Here is a 12,599-nt window from a genome sequence, read left to right on the forward strand (position 1 = left end):
AGGGTTGGGTTAGATGATTTGGAAAGCTCCAATCTAAGGTGGTTTGGAGAGGAGCGTCAGCATCTCCTGTCTTTTACACAGCTATTTCCTCGCCGTTTCCTGCACCCGCTCCAACACTGTCCACATTAAGTTTCCCTTGCTTCCAGTCTCCCCCAGAGTCACTGAGAACCACAGGCGCCTTTTTGCTTTTGTTATGGACCTTTTTTGGGGGGAGGGGGTATTTAAGATGGGCTTAAAGTGAAATGTGGCTCAGCTTGGTCTTGCTTTCGGTTTGTTCAGTGTCTTCTGTTCTTCCTACAACCCCAGGATAGACCCTGCCTGTGCCTGGTTAGAGGCTGTCTCAAGAGGATTATACATTGGCTTGACAGGCTCATCTTTGAGCTGGACAGAAGTGAGACATGTGATTCAGGGTTTTGTGAAGTTGTTGGAGGGGTCAGTGGTATCTTTGGAATTTACTGCTCTGCTTCTGTGACCCTACTATAAACCGGTTCTTTTGCTCCTGCACCTCCCTTTGCCCAAGGATTGCAGCTGCTTGTTCGTGTTCTGAGTGCCTTTTCTGAGCCCTCTTACAGCTAGTCAGTTGTGTATAAACCACACTGTACTCACTACTACACTTGCTGCTTGCTCTTTAACTCGGTCATTTCTTAAGACTTCAGGGTCTTCTTAATCTCTTTATTCCATCTCATTTTTTTTTCTCATGGGTACCTCTCATGTACCTACCTATGGGCATGGGTGATGGTGGCATGGTGCCTGCCTGTTTTGATTCTCTTTTTGTGGGTTCCTGTTTTGTTTTTTAAAAATATATCTTTATTGATTTCAGAGAGGAAGGAAGAGGGAGAGAGAGAAACATCAATGATGAGAGTCATTGATTGGCTGCCTCCTGCACGCCCCCTAATGGGGATCAAGCCCACAACCCCGGCATTTGCCCTGGCGGGAATCGAACCACAATCTCCTGGATCATAGGTTGATGCTCATCTGCTGAGGCATGTTGGCTAGGCAAGGGTTCCTGCTCTTAAAATTACTGCTTTTGTGCTTGAGTCCTATGCTGTGACTACATCCAGTTCCAATAACTTTCCCACTCTTATTTCCTCAGTCCTAAGTCAACCAGTGCTTCCATTCCTTATTCTGGTGAAAAACTTGCCCAATTTTTTTATGTTTTAAACGCCAAAAACCAGTATTTGTATCATATTATGTCATATCTTAATTGTCCAGGTAAAATAATAACAGTTATGGAATGAACAATCATTCTGGGATGATCTCTTCACCTTGGAAATATTGCTTAGTATTCATTAGGTTTCATAATAAATTTCCAGTGTACATTGTTGTTATGCATATGGCCAGTGTTGCATCAGAAGTATGAAATAACAAGTTCCCAAGGCTTTTCCCCCTGTGGTGTGTGGAATTGAACCATGACTTTTTGGTATCTGACACCAATGGCCCAGAGGCCTCTGAGTCTGAGTACCACATTTTTGAATGAAACTAGCAGCTATTTTTGAAAACCAGAGCTTGGCTAGCATCCTTACTGGATCTCTTTGAGGAAGAGGCTGTTCAAGTGCTGGCACTGGAAGTTGCTTGGAGTTGCCAAATCCCATCCCATTTATGATTTATATTTTAGAATCCCTGCTCTGATCCTAGTGACTGTGACATGAGCAGCTGATTGTCTTGTCTGGATTTATGGTTGCAGTAACAATGAGGAGAAGAAATGATCCAGAGTGCACTGCCCCTATCAAAAAACAGAAGAAAAGAGTTGCAGAGCTTGGCCTGAACCTCAGCTCTACATCAGATGATGAACCTCCCTCCTGTGTCAATCATGCAGCAAAAGGTATGCTTGCCTGTGTGGTCTGAGGCCAGTAGTTACCTGGTTATTTGAATTCCCAGAGTCTGAATTGGGCAGAATACAGCCCACTGCTCCTTGAGGAAAATTAGGCGAATTCTACACAGAGATATGTTGGCTGTAGCCTCTCTTCCCTTCTGCCATTCTCCTAATAGGAGTGGGGGACTTGTTTTAAATAAAAAATTGGAGCCCTGGCAGTGTTTCTCAGTGGTTAGCATCTACCCAAGCACTGAAGGGTCACAGGTTCGAGTCCCGGTCAAAGGCACATACCTGGGTTGCAGGTTCAATCCCCCGCCCTGGTCGGCGCCCATGTAGGAGGCAGCCAATCAGTGTGTCTCTCTCATATTGATGTCTGTCTGTCTCTCCTCCCCTTCCCCCTTCCCCCCTTCCTGCCTCCCTTCCACTCTCTCTAAAAATCAGTGGAAGAAATATCCTCAGGTGAAGATTAACAACAACAAAATTAAATAAAAATTGGAATTTTTACAGAAGTGCCTTAGTTTTGTTGCTGGTCCTTCAGTAGGTGGCACTCTTTTGCTGCCATAAACCTTGGAGATACTGCGAGTTTGGTTTCAGATCACCGCAATAAAGTGATTGTAATCATTTTTCTGGTGGAGGCCCTTGCCTTCAATTTGTAAAAAATGCAGCATCTGTGTAGCGCAATAAAGTGAAGTGCAATAAAACAAGGTGTGCTTTGCGTGTCCTGTGCTCTTAATAGTTGTTAATGATCCTGAGGCTCTTTGCTGCAGTGATCTGGCCTAATTCCCCTTAGGTTTTTGCATTGTTTTCTCAATTCCCTTAGCAGTTGTCATCAGAAATACCCAAATGAATTGGAATATCCCAGTATTCACTGTTTACATTAAGCTCAAAGGAGTTTGCTGATCTGGTTGAAAGCACTTTGCTCTGCCTATTTCTTAGGGTTATGGACATTCACAGTTTACACAGATGCTTTCTATGAGAAATTGTAAAGTGTCTAGGAGCTTGCCTCAAATACCAAACAATTAGAAGTAGCTGTATTTGCATTTACTAGTTGTATTAATTTCCTATGGCTGCTGTAACAAATTACAAACTGGGTAGCGTATAACATCAGAAATTTATTCTTCACAGTCCTGGAGGCCAGAAGTCTGAAATCAAGGTGTCAGCAGGGCCAAACTCCCTCCTAAGGCTCTTGAGAAGGATGCCTTCTTCTAGCTTCTGGTGGTTGCTGGCAGTTCTTGCTGTTCCTTGGCTTATAACAGCATAACTTCAGTCTCTGACTGTGTCTGTGTTCAAATTTCCCTCTTCTCATAAGGACATTAGTCATTGGGTCAGGGCCCACCCTAATATAGTATCACCTCATTTAATTTTTGTTGTTGTTAATCCTCACCTGAGGATATTTTTCCCTTTGCTTTTTCAGAGAGAGTAGAAGGGAGGAAGGGAGAAGGGAGGAGAGAGAGAAAAATTGATGTGAGGGAGCCACATCGACTGGTTGCCTATTGAACGTGCCCCAACCGAGGGGTGGGGAGCGAACCAGCAACCCAAGTAGTGCCCTTGACCTGGAATCGCACCCCCGACCCTTCAGTGGGCAGGTCGATGCTCTAACCACTGACTCACACCAGCTCTTTACATCTTCAAAGATCCTATTTCCAAATTTCATGTTCCCAGACTAAGTGACATGACCTTTTGGGAGACACTGTTTAACCAGCTGTCTTGCATTTTGGATAACTGCCATATCACTGGTAAATTGGAATGAAATGTGGTGACGGATTGGTAACTCTAAGGGTGTGAAGCATCCTTTGAAGGTGGTAGAAAATACAGTTTATTCATAAGTGGTAGGGTGATTGAAGGGCAGTTACTCATCAGCTGTACTGAGAAGCTAGCTGGTCCAGAGAGGAGAAGCTTGACAGGTGATACAGCTAATGAAGCATTTGGTGTGGCTGTGGTACTGGCTGGATAAGAGACTCTCTTATAAATTTGTGTGTGAAGATATGTGTGTGCCTTTAAAGTTGTCAAAGTGAACTGTGGCTGGTGTTGCTAAATGGTAGAGCATTAGCCTGCCCACTGAAGGGTCGCGGGTTCAATTTCCGGTCAAGGGCATGTACCTGGGTTTTAGGTTTGTTCCCTGGCTCTGTTGGGGCCAGTGTGGGAGACAACCAATGTGTCTCTCTCACATCAATGTCTCTCTCTCTCTCCCCCCCTTCCCCTTCTGCCTCCCTCCCCCTTCCTCCCTCCGCCTTCCTCCCGTCCTTTCTGTAAAAATCAGTGGGAAAAAATAAAGTCCCGGTGAATTCCAGGGTAGGTGAGAAAGGCTATATGTAATTGAGGTTACTAAGTAGGAGGGTAAATAACATATTGGGTGCATTTGTTGTAGGGACTATTGAGGTAAGGGAGTTTTGGTTCTCACCTGGGATTTGAGCAGCTTGGTGAAGGTAGAGGGTCTTCTTGGGTAGGGCTCTGGGGTATTAGGAGAGAGAGGCCTACAAGGGAAAAAGGGAGAGCATGTGTGAGGGAATAAAGGACATTCAGGTGGTGGTGGTATCTAGTTCTAAGCAAATCTTGGGGAACATTTGCTCTCAAGTAACATCTCTTTGAAGTAAGGAGAGAACAATTTCCAGGTAGAGGAAGGTAAGTGTATATGGTTAAGGATCTTTCAAGGGAACCAGTCTGATTTAAATTTCAAGCTTTTAAAAATGTGACTGTGAACTGACATTATCTCCCTCCCCTCACAGACTCCCTTTAATTGTACCAAATAGCTTTAACCTTTTCTGGAAGTAGCACCATATGACTCAGGATTGACTGTTGCTGTTGTGCGTACAGAATGGAAGTCTAGAGGTGGCCAGTACGTGTATGCTTCTGGCGATAGGCCATTTGGTCCCTTTCATTTGCAGAAAATGAGGCAGGAGGCAGAGGCAAGCAAACATTGCCAGATTTCCCTGGGTCAACTTATTTTAGGAAGGGACAGCTCACATTGATACAAAAACTCTGAGGGCTAGAGTCTGGTGTCTTCAGCACTTCAGCAAGATTGCTCCCTGTACCCCTACTGCTGTCCAACCCCATGCCTGGCATGGAGTAAATGCTCAGTAAATACTTACTGAATAGAATTGATAGAAGGCAACAGTAGTATCTTTTCCAAGAAGCTTAAGATGCTTCACTGCTTTAATTTTCCCTGCCCCTCTTCCAGTCTACAGAAGATAATTTCATTAAGTACTTCTAAGCATTTATATCATTTCTGTTCTGTATTGGCTTCTCTAAGGCACCCATCCCCTGGACAGTGTGCCCTGGTACTTTACTGTCTCACCGGAAACTACATATCCATTCAAATCATAGCATTAAAGCAGGTGTGTTTCTTTTTGTTTCAACCACTTCTACCTGTACATACTGTTCAAATGGATGATTGAAAAAAGCTCTTTAGGGAGTACAATTAGAAGAACAAAAAAACTGTAGTTACTATTTCTGTCTGTCTGGGCCTTGTTCCTGCTGCTTCTGCTAGATAATGTGATGACTCATTAATAGATCTATTGAGTTTAATCAGTTTATTTTACATTATTGACAAGGTAGCTGTATTGTCGGATCAGAGACTGACATCATCTGACCAGAGTAAAGAAGAAAAGGGATGTTGTCATGGCCACTGTAGCATCATGTGATTTTTTTTTTTTGAGTATTTTAAGAGAAATTTGAAGGCATTTGCAGTCTAAATAAACTCTTGGAAATTTGCTATTAAATAACCTTTTGGAATAAGAGAAACAGGTGGAGGTCATTTTGTTCTTTTTGGTTGTTTCTCACAGGGAAACATATAGACCCCAAGACAATTTCCGTTTCTCCTTACCTGTGCATCCAGTCTGGGCTTCTGGCCCTCCCACAGCGTGTTGCTTTAGAAGTTGCCAGGGTCCTTCACCAGCATCACACTAAAAGTGCCTTCCCCTCTATCAGGTTTAATTCTTCCCTAACTAGGCTATTTTCCCTGAAACACCATTGCTTTACTGTCAGTCCAGATTCATGACCTTAATCAAAAACTTCCTTTATCGGTATCTGTTTAAATTGCTCTAACGAGTTACCATTTGTCTGCTATGAAGGAGAAATTGAGTCTTTAAACAGAAATAAATGTATTCCATAGCAGTTGCTAGGCAGGATGGGATGTTTATCAAAATCCATAGTTTATTCTTCTGTATTTTTGTGCTGCTCACCTTGCCCACTATGGTTGGATCTACCCCTTGTGTGTTGTCACTGTCATTTCTAATTTTGACATGTTTGCCCTAGTGTTCTGTAGCCATGTAAAAAATTTGGCCAGTAGCTGGGAAACCTCCGATTCTTCTATAAAGTGAACCTTTCTTCTTTAAAATGACGCACAGAGTAATGACCGCTATCATATCGAGAAGAAATCTTAAATAAAAACTCTAAATAATGTTTTGGGCTCTCTGGTAGGTTTTAGAAGGGGAGCTCTTGGAGAGGTAAATGGGAATGCCACCCAGCGTTGGCAAGTTTTTAATGAAACTAATGATTTTAATAGACTGACCTTATTACTCCCTTTAATTTATATTCTCATTACAAGAGTGTCTGTTCAGTGTTTGCTAAATTCTTATCAGTCTTGGGAGGCTAAAACTCCTCTTTAGTTTCGGTTGCAGCCACAACAGTTGTCTCCTTTTCATCTAAAAAGAGTGGCCTCAAAGGCCCAGGGGTAAAAATGAGTAGCGGCTGTGGTAGCCTGTGGACATTAGGACTAATCTGGGGAACTTTGTCTTAAATCATGTTAGGCTAAGAATTGACTTCAAATACCACATGAAGTAAAAGAGAAATAGGGTTAGTCTGTTTATCCATCAACTTCTTGATCTCACAAAGAAATGTCTAGTAGGATGGTATTTTAGCTCCATCAACCTCACTCTCAGAACCTGGACAGGGCAGCTGTACATTAGGTGACACCTGAGGAAGAGAAATGGAGTGGAAAGATCTTTATACCAGAGTCATCACTGATTTGCCTAATGAACCTTCCACCCAAATTTGTTTTTTTCTGTCATTTTGGTCCAGAAATCTTATAAAGAAAACAAAAGATCTCTCTCTGAGATCTGAGGGTGGCAGGAACCCTGCATGCTCAGGAATGATATTCATATCACTGATGGATGCCCATTAATGGGTCAAGCAAACCAACATTCAGTCAGCTCCCTAGAGCTGGACCAAGTGCACACTCTCCTTTTAGGCTACCAGGAGGATTTCCTAAGCTTTCCATAGATAGAACCTATTAATCCCCAGACGGCCGGTGAAAGGAATAATAACTGATTTAACATTATAGCTTCTAGTTAGTCAGGACCCTGGAACCCTAGGCTTCCCCGAAGGAAACTAGGGTCTGAGCAGGCAGCTGCCCACGTTCCGGGCACCACCTCTTTCTGCACTAAGCAGTCAGGTTGAAGGCATGGGCACAGCTGAGTAAAGAGAATCTGTGCCTTTGGAAGGGTGGTTCTTTAGCATGTGGGCACTGTTACAGGGCGTCTCTCTCTCCTCCTCGTGGGAGAGAGTAGATGAAAGGCCCAAGCTCAGTCTTCAGCATTCAGGAGGTTTTTTCCCCTCAGATCTGCTGTCCTCTGAAGATTTCTCTGGAAAGGAACCGAACTTCCCAAGGCTTGGAATGATACTTTATTTCTCTCTCGTTATTTTTTTAACCCTAATTTTCAAATGAATGTATTCTTATTTCTCCTATATAAAAGCAGAAAAACGCAAAACAAAATAAATATCACTTCTCAGTTTCCATGGTTACTCATTAATGTTCTGGGTCTTTCCTTCTGAGTGGCACTCTGGCATTCTGTGATATGTATCGCATTGGTCCACGTAAACAAGTCAGCTCCTGCCCTGGCTGGGTGACTTGGTTGTAGCGTCCTGTACACCAAAAGGTTGCGGGTTCACTCTCTGGTCATGGCACGTAGGGGAAGCAACTGATCAATGTTTCTCTCTCTTTCCCTCCCCCTTCCTCCCTCCCTCCCTCTCTCTTCCTCCCTCGCCCCTCCTCATTCCTCTCAAATCAATTAAAAAACAACAACAAAAACCAAGTCAGCTCCTTATTAAGGGAATTGGATAGCCACCTTAAGGGGAAGGGGCAGATTTGGTGCCTCTCAACCAAAACTCCTTGCTAACTAACTGCTTAGGAGCCAGGATTTTGTTTTTACGTTTATTCTGATTTTTAAAAACATGTTTATCTGCCTTTTTTTTCTTTTGTGAAATATTATGTCCTTAAAAAATTTATATTTATATTAGCTATTAGATTAAGCTCTCTTAGGGTAGGATTGTTACTTTTGGATAGTACCTCATTGTGTATAGCATGGATCTTTTATAGAAAGATCCTGAACCAAAGTTGTCTGATCTGTTAAACAATATCAATATTTTGGACTCAGATCTAACAGATTGCATATTTTAGCCTACTGGGGTGGTGGTGATAGGGGGCTAAATAATATAGTCTAGTAGGACTCAGTTCTCTTTTAGGATATAGGTATTCCATCCTCATGCTCAAACTTTTTGTTATTGTTTTACCTTAAAAAAATTTTTTTTTGAAGACTTCATTTTTTTTTTTTTCTAAGAGCAGTTTAAGGTTCACAGTAAAATTGAGGGGAAAGTACAAAAGGTATCTCCTACACCCCTGCCCCTACACATGTATAGCCTTTTCCATTATCAACATACCTCAGCAGAGTGGAACATGTGTTACAGTTGATGAGCCTACATTGACACATCGTTCACCCAGACCCCGTAGTTTACATTAGGGTTTTCTCTTGGTGTTGTGTACCCTTTAGGTTTGAACAAATGTAATGACATGTATCCTTATGTGTCTGCGGGCTGAATGTTTTACACTACTTGGACTTGGACTACTTGTGCAAGGTGGTATAAAAGGAAATAATTTCTTAAAAATTTTTTAAAATTAATTTTTAGAGAGAGAAAGGGGGAGAGAGAGATTTATTGTTCAGCATAATTATGCATTAATTGGTTGGTTTTTGTATGTGCCCTGAGCAGGGATAGAACCATTGTCGAATGAATATGGAACCTTCACATATTGGGATGTTGCTCTAACCAGCTGAGCTACTTGGCCAGGGCAAGAGGAAATATCTTAAGGATACACTGTACACTCAGTAGGTGCTTAGCAAATGTGGCAAGTGGAGGAGAGTTGTTTAAATTCACTACAGTGAGCACTTAATTTCTATTAAGTGGAAAGCCTCCGTCCAGGCATAGAAGATAGAAAGTTGACTGTGACACACTTCCTGATCTTCAGCAGTAGCCCTGTTCAAATAGCTGGCTCTCAGGCAGTGTGATAAATGCTGTGCTGATGGTGTGAATACTGGTGCTGCTGGAGCACAGTGGAAGGGAATTAGGCCTGGGGCTGTGGGGAAGGCTTCGCTCCCCTCAGATGTCAACCCTTAGCAGGTTTGTGTTCTCGTAGGGAAATGGACAGATCAGTACACAGGAGATAGGATGCATGTGGTCTCGCTCTTCTGTTCATTTGACAATGTTTCTGGGTGATCTGTTCATTCTAATACATAGAGTAGAGGTTCCCAAATTTTCTTGGGTCTTGGACCCTTAGTACCACCCTAACTTTTTTCACCATGCTCCTAGGCCAAAAGAAATACTTAACAGTTTAGTTTATTAAGTGTTTAGGTCTAAATAATAAGCATTTATATCCTTATAACTAATAGATGTTTGAAAGAATAATACACATAAATTGAAAAATAGTTTATTTTATTCTTAAATAAGCACAATAACTTATTAATGAGATATGAATACTGTTGAGCAGGACATAACTTCTCAAGCCTTGGGTTCAGATTGTACACCACCACCCTAATTTCCTGTTCTGCATTTCTCCTTGCTTGCAATTTATACCATTTTCAATGAGAATATGCAGAAATATAACCAAATTTTTAAGATACAGTCTCTTTCCAAATTGGGGTAGGTTTGCCTTAGAAACTATCTGAGTAAAATTACATAGGGTTGAAATGGCTTCCAGGTTAAGAGATTCATATATTTATCAATGAGAGGGAAAGAACCGGTCACAGTGAACATCTAGACTGTGGATCCTCCTGGTTTTGGCCAGGAGACAGGTAACCCACCACTCTATGACAGCTGCTAAGGTGGTCTCATTTGGAGTCCTTTGGCAGCAAGGTTGTTTACTATGGAACAGTGGCTTAGCTCACTCAGGCCACCAACTCTCTCCAGAAGCTCCTCTACTCTCCACCTCAGTGGTGCTGCTGCCTGAGCATCTCACTCTTCCTTGGCCTTCCTCTCTTTCCTCCTCTTCAGTTTTTCCTTCCTTCCCTTCCTTCCCCTCCCCCCCTCTGCCCCTTGTCCTCCCTGTGAGCCAGCTCTTCTCTGGGGCTGTGCTATAGGACCCACCCTCTTATCTATAAGTTTGAAGGACCGAGAAAAGAGAGGAGAGAAAAGAAAGGAAACTCGGAGATTAAACAATCAGAAACTGTTAGTCTAACAGTCATATCTTCAATAAATACATTATATATTTAGCAAGGTCCTTTAAGTACATTATTTCATCTTCTAACAACCCTGTGAGGAAGGTACTACCATCCTTGTTTGTAGGGGAAGAAATTGAAAAGATGGGAAAAGAAAACATATTTTTGAGTCCCCATTGTATGTCAAGTAGCATTAGGAACTTTTAGTGACTTGCCCAAGATGACACAGTTAGTAAGAGGTAGAGAATACACTTGATCCTGGGTCATTTAATGAACTTTATGTGTGCAATGCATATATTAAATACTAGTTGAATAAATGAAATTGAACTTGTAGAGGCTATTTGGGGCCATAAACTCACCTAAATATTTTTCTTTTTTCTAGTATCTACCACAAGCCTCAGTGGGTCTGACAGTGAGACCGAGGGAAAGCAACGCAGCTCTGATTCTTTCGATGATGCGTTCAAAGCAGACTCTCTCGTGGAGGGAACTTCTTCCCGCTATTCCATGTATAACAGCGTCTCCCAGAAGCTTATGGTATGTTGGCACTTTGGTTGGGTTTCTAAAGCTCCACCAGCAGGGTAAGAGAAGGGAATTTGTATTGATTGATATGAAAAGAAGAAATGCTAGGGCGTGAGTTTTTCCTTTGCTTTTCAGCTACTGAAATTTAGTAGAATGTGGCCCCCTTCTCAATAGAGGTATGGATCACATTGGAGTCATCCATGGGAAGTGGCTGCTCAGGCCTGCTTCTCCTGTACCGTCCAGAGCTGGGTCGCCCTTTGGTCTTCTGAGTAATGAATTCTTTTTATGAGCCTTTGTGAGCATACTTCCCTACACTTGGTTGTGTGTCGATGGGTAAAGTCTTCATGCTGTGATTTTTTTGCTCTAGTGAATGATCTAGAAAGAAATGACTAAAATCCTGCTCACTCCCAGGTGCCTAAAGTAAACTGGAGTAGGACAGTCTTCTGTATTGCTTCCAAAAGAAGTTCTTGTTCTCCTTCCCAGCTCCCATACACCACTGACATGTTCCAGGAAGGGAGGGAAATAGGAAGGCCTGCTTACTTTCCTCATTGTACTTGAGTGTATGTGCAAAGGTCAGAGAAATCCAAATTTGCCTCCGTCTAGCTTCAGAAACATTATATGTGACTCCTCCATTTTCTGTTGGATTGATTTAAGAATGACTACTGCCTCTTTGAAGTCATCATCCAATTCTAGTTTGGGTGCCCTAAAGATTGGGGACGTGGAAGATGGGGAGGTTTGTGACTGAACCTCTGACTTGGGGAAAGATTTGTTGCTACTATAGGAATTCCATCCAGTTCTTGAGCTGCTAATGCCCCTTCCAGAGGGCATACAGACCCTCTAGGGGGAATCAGATCTTAGGATGGGAGTTCTTTTATTAGACAAGGGTCTTTGGGGTTTGGGATTTAGGTCTCTGTTTCTTTGGGTATATAAGTGGGCCCAGGGACTCTAGAGTTCAGTATGAGCTTATAGACAGTTGTGACATTTAAAAAGATTCTATCCAGGATCTTACAGTACCTCCCATACCTCGGTTTTATTATTATTATTTTTGATATATCTTTATTGATTTCAGAGAGAGGAAAGGAGAGGGAGAGAGAGAGAAACATCAGTGATGAGGGAGTCATTGATTGACTGCCTCCTGCATGCCCCTGACTGGGGATCGAGCCTGCAGCCTGTGCATGTGCCCTGACTGGAAATTGAACCCCGATTGCCTGGATCCTAGGTCGACACTCAACCGCTGAGCCACGCCTGTCTGGGCCCTCGGCTTTAAATGAAGTGACTTTTCAGTTAATCTCTTGATTTGGACTTCTATAGGCCCTCACTGTCCTTCTGTAGGCCCTCACTGTCCTTCCATAGGCCCTCACTGTCCTAGTCTGGTAAGGCTCTTTGACGGGCTGAGGGTAAGGCAGAAGTAACCCTTTGAAGTGGTTCCATTCCCCCCCTTTTAAAATATTGTTGACAGTATTACAGATGTCCCCCATTTCCCCCCTTTGCCCCCCTCTACCCACCACCCCACCCCACCCCACCCCACCCCACGCCTTCATCACACTCTTGTCTGTGTCCATAGGCTATGCATATGTGCAAATATGTTTTTTGGCTAATCTCTTTCCTGTCCCTCCCCAACCCCCTCCACTCTGAGATCTGTCAGTCAGTTCCATGTCTCTGTACCTATTTTGATTGTCAGTTTACTTTGTTCATTAGATTCCACATGTAAGTAAGATCATGTGATACTTGTTCTCTGACTGGCTTATTTCACTTAGCATAATACTCTCCAGGTCAATCCATGCTTTCACAAAGGGTAAGGGAGCCTTTTTAACAGGTGCATAGTATTCCACGATGTAAAT

General features: G+C 42.7%; 1 protein-coding gene across 2 annotated transcripts in view; it reads left to right on the forward strand.

Annotated features, from left to right (window-relative positions):
- CMTR1 (cap methyltransferase 1) overlaps window positions 1–12,599 on the forward strand; it is a 49,135-nt gene that overhangs the window by 559 nt on the left and 35,977 nt on the right. Inside the window, exons 2-3 of one of the 2 annotated variants that reach the window (XM_087817369.1) lie at window positions 1,685–1,822; window positions 10,622–10,773. In XM_087817369.1, coding sequence (XP_087673495.1) covers window positions 1,690–1,822; window positions 10,622–10,773 — 285 coding nt within the window. In that variant the 5' untranslated portion in view covers window positions 1,685–1,689. Of the gene's footprint in view, window positions 1–1,674; window positions 1,823–10,621; window positions 10,774–12,599 lie in introns of those variants that run through there. The other variant, XM_016223730.2, reaches the window with a different exon arrangement.

Source organism: Miniopterus natalensis, chromosome 5 (genome assembly GCF_054644295.1).
Source record: "Miniopterus natalensis isolate mMinNat1 chromosome 5, mMinNat1.hap1, whole genome shotgun sequence".
Taxonomy (NCBI): Eukaryota; Metazoa; Chordata; class Mammalia; order Chiroptera; family Miniopteridae; genus Miniopterus; species Miniopterus natalensis.